Consider the following 14878-nt stretch of genomic DNA (forward strand, 5'->3'; position numbering starts at 1 on the left):
CTTCTCAAAAAGTTATTTTATTTATTATATTATCCCACTTTAAAATATATTTAACATCAAAATTCTTTTTTTCATTTTGTTTAAAATAATATAAATTATTCATTAAAATAATAAAAAACAACAGCACAAATCACCTCTTCCATCACAAGTATTAAAATGATAATATTTTTTTTTAGATTGAGCTACAGTGAGCTTTCCAAGAATGACATGTCTGTTGTAGCTTGCTTTTTGGCGCTTTAGAGGCTAAAATAGGACTATAGCATTTATACACACTTTGATACAAATGCTCTAATAGGGATGGAGTACTACACTATTATGATCTACTCATCTACATCTACTGCTTTGGGAAAAGGCAAAACCCATTTGAGTTTGGGCATCCAATGTACTGTTTCCCTATATTCCCGCTTATTATTCTCATTTCTTATTATTTTTGTTGTGGAAAGTATTATTATTTAGTTTTTAGTATTTTAAAAATACGCGTTTAAATATTATAAAAATACATGTCAGAAATATTATTGTTATTTAAATATTGAAAACTGCTTAAACAACAATTGCAAACACCATGGATAAAAATTCTCTAGTTTTAACTATGGTAAGTGAAATAGTAGTCAGGTTGGTCAATGGCATTTCCTTGCTTTGGTAGAGGAATGTACCAGCCTATGACTTCTTCAAGAAGAGCAGATGCAAACTCAAGCTACCTTGAGGTTGAATTGTAATTCAGCAGTTGGAACTAAATTCTCAAGCACAGTATTGGTAGTTAGAATTGGAGAGGGAAATTAGTATTTGCTCGTTTGATATTGAATACCATCAACCTTATTCAATCCAAGACCAAGGTAATTTTATGGGCACTTACTAATCTTGTAACTTGTTATGATGCTTCGCATGTGGTTATAAAAAGTGATTATAAATATGTATAAATTTCATCTTAGCTACTTGGGATGGTATTTCTTGGAGGCTGGGGCCTGTTTGGTACATGTATTTAAAAACTGAAAATTGTTGTTTAAAAATTTTTGTGGAAATACGTGTGGGTGAAAAAGTGTGTGAAAATGTGTGAAATGTTGTTTAAAAACTGAAAATTGTTGTTTGGAAACACTCACCAAACACCCCCTAAATCATTTTGTACGAGTTGTCCAATTGGCATGTTTTTCCCTAGTTTCAGTTTCTTTTAGTTGGGTTTATCGTAAGGCTAATATAACTGCTCATGAATTAGCTACCTGATTTAGGAATTAAGGTTGGTTTGGTTCTTTTCGTCCAAGTTGTTACCCTCCCAATGTGTATAGTTATGTAGAAAGAGAGGTTGTCTCTATTGTTTCCTTGTAATTTGTTTTTTGTTGAATAAAATTTTCAGTTCATCAAAAAAAAATATATATGTAAGATGAAGGGATCCAGGAAAAAAAAAAGTGTAAGATGAAAGGTGAAGTAATTAAGGGGAGAAAAAAAAAAGATGAAAGCTGAAAGCTGAAAGGTGAAGTTGTGTTTCAATACTTAAATAATAATAATTATATAATAGTTAAAAAACCTGTAACTTAATTTATATGTCTTGAAGTTTTTAAGTGAGACGTGGAAGGTTCAAATCCCCCCTTCACCAACTACCACATCATTAGGAAAAAAAAAAAAAAAAAAGGGATTAAATACGTAATAATATAATTTATCAATAAAAATTTGAGATTTTTGAGGCATTTTTATCATTTTGGACGTTTTATTATATTTTTTTATTGAAGAAAGAGAATGGAGGGTTATGTTCACTTAACTAACTTCTTAAGGTTGATTCTCAAAAAAAAAAAAAAAACTTCTTAAGGTTTAAAACGTTTTATGCTCCTTGAGGGCATAAAACATTTTCAACTCAAAAATGGTGTTCTTCATAGTAAAAATAAATAAAATTGATTACAATTTGACCAAAATTTTCCACTGATTCAAATTACTAAAATGAGGGGGAAAAAGGAGTTTAACGCTGAAACTAATGGGGAATCATAAATCCTTATGTTGTTTGGATTCATGTGGAAGAAAAAGCATGTAGTGAATCTTTCTTTTATGAGATGTAAAATCCAATTTTGTCTCATATTGTTGGTTCTATTAGAAGATCCAACCTTTTTCGGAAATCATTATTTAATCTACTGTTTTTAAGTTAAAAGGTAGAGGTTTTCCAAACTATTCTCTATTGTAAACTTAAATATAGGGCTGGGAAAATTATTAACATTGTCTTGATTGAGTTTTCAAAAGGCCATATTTTAGGCCTTTGGGTGTGTGGCACGTTGGTAGGAGTCTTATATTTGGTCACACCTACGAGTTCAGGAGTTACCGAGTTTGAGTCGTGCGCTTTGCAAAAATGTTGTACCACGATGTGGATAGTCCTAACGTGCTCAGGGGTGCCTTACGCTACAATAGTGGATTTAAGTAGGTAGAGTCAAAGATCACATGCGTGAGACTATTTTTTGTTCATAAAAAAATGTCATATTTTAGGAATGACAATTTCACCCTAACCCATTTTGCCTTGCCCTGATATGCTTACCCAAAAGAAGTAAAGAGGCAAGGACAAGGTAAAATCCTTGCCCCAACCATTCGGGAGGGTTGGTAAGAATTTTCGTTGTCATGCTCTATTTATATTTACTATAATGCCATTATTTTTCTATGATTACAACATTTTCATTATAACCATTAGAAATTTCTTTTTTAAGGGAAAAAAAGGGAGCTCGCAAGTGTGATTATTACCCCCACCCCACTTAAATATGATTTATGCATGGCATGAGTCTGCTCACACAATAGTGGGGCTAACCATTACTCGAATCCACAACTTCAAACTTGTGGATGTAATGGGTCATAAGGGATGGGGTGGGGACAGAATGGGGTAATGCCATTACAAGGTAGGGGTGAAGCACTAATGATCTAACTTCATCTTGCCCAATTGTCATTTGTACTCAACATGGAATAGAGTACCAACAATTTGTCGATATCAAGTTGTTCAAATGTTAAAGATCAATTTAAGACTTGATCGAAACTTGATCAATCGAGATGCAGGATTCAACAATTGCTCGATTGACATTCAATCACTCAAGATATGGATTTCGATAGTTACTCAATCGATTGAGAATTGTAGGCATAATGACATGTTTTAATTTTGAAGTCGATGGATTTGTTTCTAAACCCTACTTAAGTATACGCATAAAAGGATTTGTATTCTTGACTTCTATGCGGCAGTGGGAGAGGTATAGACTGAGAGCAAATCAAAGAGAGCATTATAGGATCTCATAGTATGGATTATAGATATTCTTTAGGTGTATATCCATACTTGTGATCAAAGAGCTTTGAAACAACATCCTAACGAAGCTAAATGAGATATCAAATCTTTGAGGAGATGCCAATTCAATAGAACTTGGACAAGTCATTTATGATGGGGTCCATGTACAAGAAGTTTGAAAGTTTTGAAGCAATTATGGGTCACAATAGCAAGTTCATTTACTGGAATTGTAAAGTTTAGATAATAAAGATTTTGTTTTTTTTGTTTTTATTTATTTATTTATTTTTTTAGAGAGTTTCAGTCTATAACGTCCACTTCTGATGATAGTTTTTTATTATCAAACCAAGACACCAATTAGTTTTTGGTGTAAGCGGGGAAAGATTTTGTTCTTGATTGTATACTCATTCTTTTCAAAGTACATTACCTTATTTAACGTGTGTCACCTAGTTTCCATCGATTTTTCTTGTCACTGTATCGTTTTTGTTCGTTTATTGGTTTTACTGCTTACTTAATGGATTTGATGGCTTTAGTTTCATTGGTTACTTAAATCACTAAATTTGGTCACATAATAGGTTTAATAGGAAATAAGTTATTCATAGATCCTCTGCACAATGAATATTGGGGGTCAAATCGGTGTTCTCAAATAAGATTAAAGATATTGGAGAGCTAAAGCCAATACTAAATCATTGGTTAGGTACAATGATGCAGAGAGTGCTTACAGGATCTATTGGTGGAAGTTAGCGTTACAGCGTTAATTAGCATATGGAAACTCTTGCCTATAACGTTGCTCAATATGATGTTTTCCTGAAATTAAAAAAGAAAAAAAGAAAAAAAAAAGACGCTTTCCTTGTTATACTTACTGGGTCGTGTTAACAGGTATTTTTAAGACAATTGTTAATAAACTAAATTAAGAAAATTTTAACATTATTTTCATGAAAAATATAAAAAACTATCATAAAAATTAATTGCTTTTTTAATTTCCAATAAAATGTTTCTAAATGATTAACATTAGAAAATAATTGAAAACAGAAACACAATGAAACCCAAAAATCATAACTTGAGGTTTCCTTGTTCAAATTTGGTATAATAAATGGATGAATCAAGCATCTTTTGGGTTTAGCCACACATTAGCTGTTAAGGCACAAGTTTACATGCACAAAGGGGCAATCTTAATGGTTTTCCTTCTGGTTTCTTTAGGATTTTTGACTAATTTCAAGACTCTTAAATACCATCACAAATGTGTAGATCCCAATTTTGTAGGACCCCAAGTTTTATTTTATTTGGAAAATCTCTCCATTTGTAAATCTCAATTTTGTAGGACCCCAAGTTTTATTTGCAAGTAGTATATAGTCCTAGTGGGACATGGAGAATTGGAGATATAAGTATGATCATCTTCCAAGTCGATTGGGCATGTGCTAAGCCCTCCTATTTGGGGCATTGCCCCGTTAACAAATCATGCCTGACAGCGATGAGCTGAGTCATTGTTTGATAGGGTCACCGAAATTGAACAAATTGGACCATTTGAAAATAACACATTGTCTAAATGTTGCTCTCATACCAATAGTGATAGAAACCATTATATTAAATAGAGGACTTTAAAGCCACACATTCCCATTAGAGCAGGGAAAAAAGGTTGTTATACTTGTATTAATGATCTTTTGAAAATGACTAGGGAGTTGGGGGGTTTAAGAATGGAAAATGAAAATTATTATTGTTGGGACCCAATGTTGAGAAGTACCTTTGCCTAATAATGAAACCAATTTTACTACCTTTAGAGGATAATATACAAAAAACCAAATCAATAAAAGTGTATGAGAAAGAAAGCACTATGTTTTCATAGACATATATGTTTCAAGGCCTTTGCTTTGTTTACAATGAAAGCAAAGAGCAAGCAATTATTTTATACCTTGTGATTTTGATCATTTCCCTTGTACAACAAACCAACTATAGAACAACTATACAAAGCTAAGATGAGGAGCCTCTTTTAAGTTGGACAAAAGTTACTCATAAGAAAATTTTAACGAAGAAAAATGGATTTTTAAGTTTCAACTTTCAAAAACTGTTTGGCCCACAGATTTTAAGTATAGGGTACGTAGCCAATGAGACGTAGGAGTGCAATAATTTTCATCACTGGATGACCTTATTCTCAAATGGCCAATAAGCTTCAATATGCTTCATCATATAATATGACTATGTCCATTCTTTGATCTCCATGGGAATTGTTCGTTGTTTAAACAACTCAGATACCCATATAATATTATAGTATATTGTATTTTCTTCTCAATGTCACATTCACTAGATTATCCTGAAGATTCTATATTTAAAAGAAGATTATCCTTTCATTTTTATTTATTTATTTTAGGTTGCTTAGAGATGGAGCTAGTGATGTAAATAACTAAATATAAAGTATAAAGTATGACATAAAAAACTGCATGGATATATTTCCATAATATATTGCAGAAGAAACTTCCTTAAAGGTTGGAAATCATAATCATCTATATCAACTGATTAATTATCAAGTAAACTTTGTAGTTTGTACAGGTAAAACAAATTAATTAATAGTTAAGCTTTTGCATCATTAACAGGAAGCAAAAGCTTCAGCTTTTCTTTTTTCCGAAAAAGAATATTTAGGTTCTCAAATCAAATGGGAATTCTAAGTTATCCCAAGATATATCTTAGGATATTTCATAATCATGAACAAAATATTTCCCTTTTCTTGCACTAGTTGATGCCCCTTTGCCTTTGTATAAATTTTTTTTTTCATACATACTTCTACTTATAAAAAAAATGTACATAATATATAGCGGATGATTATCACTTATATATACTAAGGGTTGTGTTAACCGGCACCGTAAGGTGTCCATTAACAACTTTTTTGCAAATTTTTGTCCTTTTTGACAATTTTTTAGTAGTTTTTTTTTTTTAACAATCCCTTTAATAATTTTTTATCATTTTTATTAAGTAGGACCCATATAGGGAAATCTTAACAAGCAGCGCATAGTGCTTGTTAACATTTCCCATATACTAATTATGAAACATATATATGCAAGGAAAAAATCAAATGAATAGTGGAACTAAAAAGAGGTGCTAGAGAACATTGTTTATTAACAACTAACAGCATTAAATCACAGAAGGGAATCATTTCCATTATTTTATCAAATTGAAGAAAGATACCAATCCATATATACACAACCAATATATATAGGACTTAATTTGGTGTTTTTTGTTGTTGTTTTTTTGTTTGTTTTTGTTTGCTTGTTTTTTTTTTGTTGTTGTTGTTTTTCATTGGGTCAAACCTCTCGCTAAACGCATAAACTGCATGCAATTACAAAATAAGGAAGCATCTCAATGTAATTAATTGAGAAATCAAGAAGTATTCGTTGTAAAATACTGTAATAAACAAAAGATGGCCTACGACTAAGAGGAAGGTGCCGTTTAACGAAAGAAACGACTTCTTGTTTACAAGAACAATAAGGACATCTAAAAATAAATTTGAAATTTGATTTAACGAAAAAGAACGACCTCTAAAGCTCTGCCGTTTAATTAAAGAAAACAAAAAACGACCAGTAAATGGATGTCTTTTGGATGAAGAAAATGAGTTCTTAGTACGAAAACGACAATCACAGCTATAATGTTACGTTTTTTTTTTTTTTTTTTTTGAGAAATAATTACAACATGCTGCTAACCCCGCAGTTCGAACTCTTTCCCCTCTAGATCCCAAGCACTTTGTGCATGGAGAGGTGTCAATTCAGCTACAATGTTACGTTATAATTTCATAATTTGGGTTTTTAATTGACAAAATAAAAAACTAGTTTGTAATTCCATGCATTTGCATGAATATATTTAAAATATATACATTAAAATGTATAGTATAATTTTTACCTATATAATTTAAATATTATTGATAGTCATTCTTATATTTTTTTAATTCTTCAAAAAGTCTTGTAAGAATATTATTAGGTAGAAAATGTAAATTGTCCATATTTTTAATTTTTTTTTATGTTCATTTATTCTAAACTTTTTAGTTTTTGTATGGTACTTTACTTTTAAGAAATCAAGTACTGGGTAATTTTTTTTTTAACTTTTTTTTTCTTTTTTAAATTTTATATGATTAAGTGGATTATAAATATTTAAGATAATAATTAGTATTTAGATTGTGGATTGTGAAGTGATCCATCTTTATCTTTTTTTTTTTTTTTTCTTTTTATATGGTACTTTACTTTCAAGAAATCAAGTACTGGGTAATTTTTTTTTTCTTTTGTAAATTTTATATTATTAAGTAAATTATAAATATTTAAAATAGTAATTAGTATTTAGAGTGTGAACTATGGAGTGATTTATCTTTATCTTTATTTTTTCTTTTTCTTTTTGTACAGTACTTTACTTTCAAGAAATCAAGTACTGGTAAAATTTTCTTTTATTCATTTCTAGCAACTATATTTTTCAAATTCTCAACCACTATATATTTTAAATCTCCCAAAGTTATCATTTTTGGCAAAATTTTAATTTGAAATTTATCAAATCTATATAATTAGGAATGAAAACCATCATGAAATTATTCATTACTTTTCCCTACAAAATTCATTAATTTTTTTTGCCTAGTTTTATTTTTTAGGTTATGATTATTATTTATTAACCTATCATTATCCCTTTCTAATTTTTCTTTTAAAAAACCTATCAAATTTTAATTTAAGGGATTATTATTATTTTGATTCTTTTTTTTTTTCTTTCGTAAATTTTATATTATTAAGTAAATTATAAATATTTACAATAGTAATTAGTATTTAGAGTGTGAACTATGGAGTGATTTATCTTTTTTTTTTTTTTTTTTTTTTTTTTTGTACAGTACTTTATTTTCAAGAAATCAAGTACTGAGTAAAATTTTCTTTTATTCATTTCTAGCAACTATATTTTTCAAATTCTCAACCACTATATATTTTAAATCTCCCAAAGTTATCATTTTTGGCAGAATTTTAATTTGAAATTTATCAAATCTATATAATTAGGAATGAAAACCATCATGAAATTATTCATTACTTTTCCCTACAAAATTTATTAATTTTTTTGCCTAGTTTTATTTTTTAGGTTATGATTATTATTTATTAACCTATCATTATCCCTTTCTAATTTTTCTTTTAAAAAACCTATCAAATTTTAATTTAAGGGATTATTATTATTTTGATTGTTAAGTTTGGATTAAATAAAAATAATTTTGTTTTAAAAAAATGATAATGATGAGTTTGAGTTTATTAGACTTGTTAGAGAGATAGAGTTTCACTCCTTATTAATTTGGACTAAACAAAAATAATTTTATTTAAATATTGTGTTGACGTGAAAAATTGTAAGATTTTCAGAGGCTTCGGTTATATATATATATATATATATATATATATATATATATATATATAGACTATATATAAAATATAAATTCTAAACTTTTTATGTAATTTTCATCTCTTATTTTTCAAATGAATAAGTTGTATATTCAAACTAGGTATTTGTATCATATAAATAGTATTAGTAGTGTGTATAGATTGGGTTAAGTCAAATTTGAGATATTTTTCAACTCAACCTAACCTCATTGGGTTAAGAAATCCTCACCTAACTCATAGTAACTCTTTTTCTGGAAAAAAAAAAAAAAAAAATCCTCATAGTAACTCTATAAACTAAGGGCACGTTTGATACATTGTAATGATTATTACATGAGAATAAGAATAAATATTACAAGGAATACATTAAGTTGGAATGTAATAAGTATTACTATTCATTAGTTTGGTGACCATTTAGGAATAGAATTCTGAATATGCATCTATAATTTTGTAGAGTATAAAAAGAAGGTGTAATTAAATCATTTTTAAGTCAAATTTCCTAAAATACACTTGTAAGGACTCAATTTGTAACGACCCCAAACTGGTATTGGGTTCGCACGTATAAGGCCCAAACAATAAAATTTGTAGAGCGTGGGCTGAAAGGCTAGACCTTGGTCACCGGACAGTGGTTGGCCATGGTGTTCATGGTAATCGCACAAAGGTGAACTTAGCGTATCTAATAAGGCTTTTCCCTTGGCACGGCCTGAGCGGCTCCGATCCTTAGACCTCGTCCGAGGAGTTTCATGGTCTCATTATTCTCTCTTTTTTAGGATTCAATGGCTTGGGAGACGATGTGTCCCCCCCCCCCCCCCCGAATTGCTTCTCTTTCCTTTTTATACTAGCCTTTACCCTTTCTCGAACGTCCACATGTAGGTTCAGCTTTCCAAGGCTGATACTTGTCCCATTAGCCCATACCCAAAGTGATTGGGGGTGGTTGTAAAAGCTGAAAAGTATTGCTCCGTCAGGCGCAGAGTATTTAATTGCAGTAATGGCAGTATTTCCTTTGTCTTTTATCGCCATATTGTCCAGGGGTCTTTTCTCCATTAATGTGGAGGTGTTCAGCTCTTCATTAAACTGTTCCTATATCGTACTTGCCATTTCTTTCAGGAGCGCTTTGGGGTGCCAAGGACAGAATCATTCTCGGCTATATCTCTAAGCCATTTGGACTTTCACTGTATGTCCTCGGCAATGTCCCTCCTCGGCCCGGGTCTTGGGCCCTAACGCAAAGTGGGCCGGGGTCACGAGTTTTCTAGCCCCACAACACTTATTTTAGGGTGTTCAAAATAGAGTTAATAATTAACAAGAAGGAAAAATTATTTTCTTTTCTTTTGAAAATATGGCAACTAATGGCTTTTTAGGAAATTTTTTTTTAAAGTTATTACATAAGGTTTTTTTTATTATTATTTTTTTTTATACTAAGTTATTATATAAGGTGAAGGAATAAATATTCAGTACTTTTGATAAGAAATAACTATTCATTATAATAAAAACATAACCAAACAACCAAATAGTTATACCATAGGAATATCTATTACATTACAGTGTCTATTACAGTTTACCAAATGTGTCCTAACCTGTAGGTTTGAATTGGGTTATATTGGGTCATCGGGTTTGGGCAATTTTGTACCTAATAAAAAATTGACTTTCATTCATTATTTAGACCTATAATTCAATTAATAATTACAATTTACACAATTAAGTCCAGTTAACCAATGCAAATCAAAGTAACAAATTTAAACTAAGACTTAAAAAATTAACTAATAATTTTGTTATTGATAAACTACAAAAAACATAATATATTTTTAATCCACAACCTCACCTTCCAACCTATTATATTATAAAAATGAACTGTAGTTTGCTATGTAGTGAATTTAAAATCCATATAAATTTAACTATTGATATAATATGAATTGGGTTGAATTACTACTTAGCTTGAAGCCCGACCAAAACTTAAAAAAAGAAAAAGAAAAGAAGCCCAATGAAAAATTCCAAGACGGCTCATTAGGTAGATTAAGGTGGCGTTTGGATTCAGCGTTTATGAGCTGTATTTGCATTTTTTGCGTTTTTTTTTTTTTTTTTTAACCATGATTGTTGACTTTTTTGGAGTCAGATTCATTGGGGTTGGTGGGTTGAAATGCATGCATCACCCTAAATGGTACAAATAATAAGGTATAAGGATGATATTGATATCCATCAATGTTGATAATACACTTGAACAATATATAGAATTGTTGTAGCTAAACTTTTTTTTTTTTTTTTAATTTTTAATTTCCTTCTCTCTTTTTGCTCCTAGTTAAAAGGCTCCCGGTGGCAATAAAATAATAATAATAATAATGATGTCAATCTCTACCGTCTATAAATAAAATTAAATAGTTTTGGATTTAATTATAAATAATCCCACCAATGTAATCCAATATAAATGAAAAATGGAAGAGACATTATACTATGCCATGCCATAAAAGTAACAAAAGAATTTAAAAAACAAAAAACAAAGGGTTAAAAACTCCAATGGTAAGAAAGAAAGAAAGAAAGAGCATCGCATGAACAGATTAAGTTGTAGGCTGATCTGATTCAAAAGGGACATGATCATCGAACTATCACGTAAACTGCATATATAATTCCTGGTATGTAACCCAACAGCGTGAGCACTAAATCGATCCAAAACTCCACCTGCATTTTTAAACTCAATATCATAGTTTTAAAAAACGAACCGGTCACATACAAAACACAAATTGGCAGGCGATAAAGAATTACATACCCCACAGCCATAGCGAAGAAAAACACCCACTGGTGGAAGAAGAATGGCCAGCAACACTTCTATGAAGGTCTGTGAGCCCATGTTTTTTGTCTGCTTAATTAACTTCACAGCAAAAGAGAAAAAAAAATAAATGCTAGTGTTAATTTGTGGTAGAGGGGTGTTTTAACTTTTAATATTCTTGTGTGTGTGAGATGAGAAAATGAAGCGATTAGTTACACAGCGAATTGCTTAGTCTTAAGCAGCCAAGAAGGCCACGTAGTAGAGAGAGCAATACACGTGACATGCAACAATTATACGTATCCTTTAATTATGCAGTCTTCCACTTTTGCATTTTGCGAAAATTGTGTGCATAAAGTTTTGCTATTATATTTGCTTTTGATAATTGTCTTTTTATCATTACATCAAAATACTAATTAATTTTTTGGTGTAGGTGGAGAATGAATCTCATATCTCTTATTTGATTATAAGAAACTTTACAAGTTGAGCCAATTAGAATCCACGTGTAGAAAATTTTAACATCATTTTGAATTAGTTTTTTTCTAAAATATTTATTATATATTAATTAAAAGAGGTCCCTTCCCATGAGAAAAGAAAAAAGAAAAAAAAAAGAGGGATCCTTATTCTAACCTTTAAATAACCTATGATCTCTATCAAATGGTTATGTGAAGTGTAAGCCATCGATTATAACAACCCCTTCATATAGTATTTGCACTAAGATTTTCTCTTTAAAAAAGCACTTGAACAACGATATATTTATTTTCTCCTCCTTACCAAAAAGAACACGGTTTAAAATTTTTTTAAAGTGAAATAATAATAATAATAATTTTTACAATAAGTTAACCCGCCCACCCCCCCCCCCCCCCCCAAAAAAAAACAGTGTCCATCTCTAGCTAGCCCAGATAAAGCCCATTTGACTAAAATCAAATTTATGACTACATTAATTAAATCCCAACATTTACTCTACAAGATTTGGCAGTTGGCACCCAGACAAATATGTAAATTTCCCCATAATTTAAGCTCTTTCAAATATGTAAATTTTCAAATTTAGATGCCCTGCATTAAAGATTAGGTAAATATGGGACCAAAACCTCGGAAACTTTATTTTTTTTAATGGAGTTCTGTAAGAAAAATCACTCTCACAAAACCACCCATGGTAGAAAGATGCCTAATAGCAGCTTCTTTGGCAGCTCTAGTATGCCATCCCAGCGCAACCATAAGGTGTTTCAAGCCTAAGCCATGCACAACCTCCCCACAGAAAGAAAAACCAAAGCCAAATGTTTCCCATCCACGCTTTGAGAAAGTGCATTCAAAATCAAAGAAAAAACTAGACCCCCATGAAAATTCAAATTCTTCATCATCTTCAACTCAGTCTAACACGAACACACCATCACCTCCAGCCTCTCCTCTTTCTCGTTCCACATCAAGAGCTGGCAAACTTGTCAAAGGAGTCACACAACTCATAGAAGGAGATTCCTCAATAGGTATTGTGGAAACCATATTCCGATCGGGATGGCCTAAGGAGATAGGCCTCACAGTCCAGAAGGTGTTGAAGGTTAATCACAGTGAAAGTGTTCTAAACAAGTTTGAAGAGTTTAGAAACAAAGTGAAACTCAATGCTGCAAATTCATGTGATAGTCAGCTAATGGAGAGACTGATTGTTGATGGGAATGAACTCCTAAGGTTCCAAGGTGCCCTTATAACTTGTTCTCTAGGAACTAATGGAGATTCAAGCATTTGTGACAAGAAATGTTGTGGGGTTTGCAGAATGATCCGTTTCAGCTTTACGGTTGAAGATGCACCAGAATTAGTCCATGAGAACAGTTGGAAGGCACATGAAAAGGTGACAAATGATTATGTTGCCAAGAGGATATGTGCAAGGAGGGCTATCATTTTATGCAGAGTAATTGCAGGGCGTGTTGGTGGTTACCATAGACATGAGCTCATGGATATTGGGGAAGATGGTCGGTTTGATTCTGTGGTGGCATCAAATGTAGATGACTCAAATGGCTCGGAGAAGCTTATGGTTTTAAATCCAAGGGCTGTGCTTCCATGCTTTGTGGTCATATATGAAGTCAATTGTCTTCCATGATTGTTTAACAGTTGACAAATGACTCTTTTTTTTTTTCTTTTGTTGGGAAAGGGAAGTCGTAGGAAATCTTGTTTTCTTTGCAGCAAAATGTCAGAGATGGCAACAATCTATTTCAATTTACTCTTATACCATTCTCAGATCTGAGTTTTACTGAAGAATAGTGCATGTTTTCTTTTTTTTGGGATAAATGTGCAATTTATATTGAGAACCAAGACTGAACAGTGACATGCAGCACAATGGCAGCATAAAAACAAGATTTAAGCCTGCAAAACATCTTCCAAATCATGGACATCCTAATCCACAACATCATCCCAGCTGAAGAACTAACTAATATTTTCAGTGGCACAAATTTGAACACTTAACCACACTCTAATAGTTAAGGGAAATTCAAAGAAAATGTGGTTATTGCATTCAAGCTAAACCAAGTCACAAATGCATGCCTAGAAGTAACATCAGAAAAACCAAATTAGTTGCCACCTTTCCACTTTCTGCCATTCAACTCGAATTGCATCTTCCCGGGCTGATTTACAGTTGAATTGATTTGATGATGGAATCTAATATACTGCATCCTTATAAATAATATTAACCTGAAACTGACTTGTTTGACTTGTGACAATATCTTCAGACCTTGTTAGACCCCGAAACTAATGCTTCTTGAAAAATGCTTGATACCTTGGCATTGCCATTACAAACAGAGTAATGGTATCGTAAACCTCTTTATGAGAAAGTCTAGAGGCACAAATAGTTTGACACATATTGATGTGGTAGACTGTTAGTGATAGGTAATAAGTGATGTCAGTGGTGGACCCATATGAGAACCAGAAAAAACTTAGCAACTCAATTGGAGTAAAAAATTGATGTCAATTTTTGTTTGGGTGTATGTAGCATTACTCCCACTTTATAGTCAAACCTCTCGTACAAAATTCCCGTGGAGGCTGTATTGGTAGAATTTACTAGCAGCATCATAAATCTTTATTGCATCGTCAACTTGCATTACTGGCACTAAATAAAAGAAAACCTGTAGGTATGCTCAAAGCATCTCCAACACACTTAGATTCTTTTTCTCCAAAATTTAGTGGGTGAAACTGCTAGATCTCTCTCCAACAGCCTCTCTACTTGGGTGCTTTTTGGAAAATTAAAAAGAAGGGGGGAGGGGGGGAGAGATCTATAGTGACTCTACACACCTGGAGAGCACGGTAGCTCTCTAACCCATTATTTTATTAATCCAAATCAAATAATTTCTCTCTAATTGGGTGTTTGTGTCCATTGGGAAAGAATGCAGAAATGATGATGAATTAATATTTCAATGGAATAGAGAAAGATGGTCTGTTGGAGTTTATCTGAAAAGAGGCAAGTATAATTTTTTTTTTTTTTAATAAAGACTTTTTTTCCCTCCAAATTTAAGTGGAAAATGAAAGAGAGAAAAA

At 31.5% G+C, this 14878-nt stretch overlaps 2 protein-coding genes across 2 annotated transcripts; one reads left to right on the plus strand and one right to left on the minus strand.

The window, feature by feature from the left end:
- Positions 1-11143: 11143 nt before the first annotated feature.
- LOC126690786 (low temperature-induced protein lt101.2-like) lies at positions 11144-11443 on the minus strand. Its single transcript, XM_050385914.1, has 2 exons — positions 11363-11443; positions 11144-11274 (listed from the first exon to the last, which is right to left on the minus strand). Exons 1-2 carry the CDS (start codon positions 11441-11443, stop codon positions 11191-11193), a joined length of 165 nt encoding a protein of 54 aa, XP_050241871.1. The 3' UTR covers positions 11144-11190.
- A 1080-nt stretch (positions 11444-12523) lies between these two features.
- Positions 12524-13451, plus strand: LOC126690789 (uncharacterized). Its single transcript, XM_050385917.1, has 2 exons — positions 12524-12580; positions 12732-13451. The coding sequence occupies exons 1-2, from the start codon at positions 12524-12526 to the stop codon at positions 13449-13451; spliced, it is 777 nt and encodes a 258-aa protein (XP_050241874.1).
- The last annotated feature ends 1427 nt before the right edge of the window (positions 13452-14878 follow it).

The sequence above is a fragment of the Quercus robur genome, chromosome 7 (assembly GCF_932294415.1).
Source record: "Quercus robur chromosome 7, dhQueRobu3.1, whole genome shotgun sequence".
Lineage (NCBI taxonomy): Eukaryota > Viridiplantae > Streptophyta > Magnoliopsida > Fagales > Fagaceae > Quercus > Quercus robur.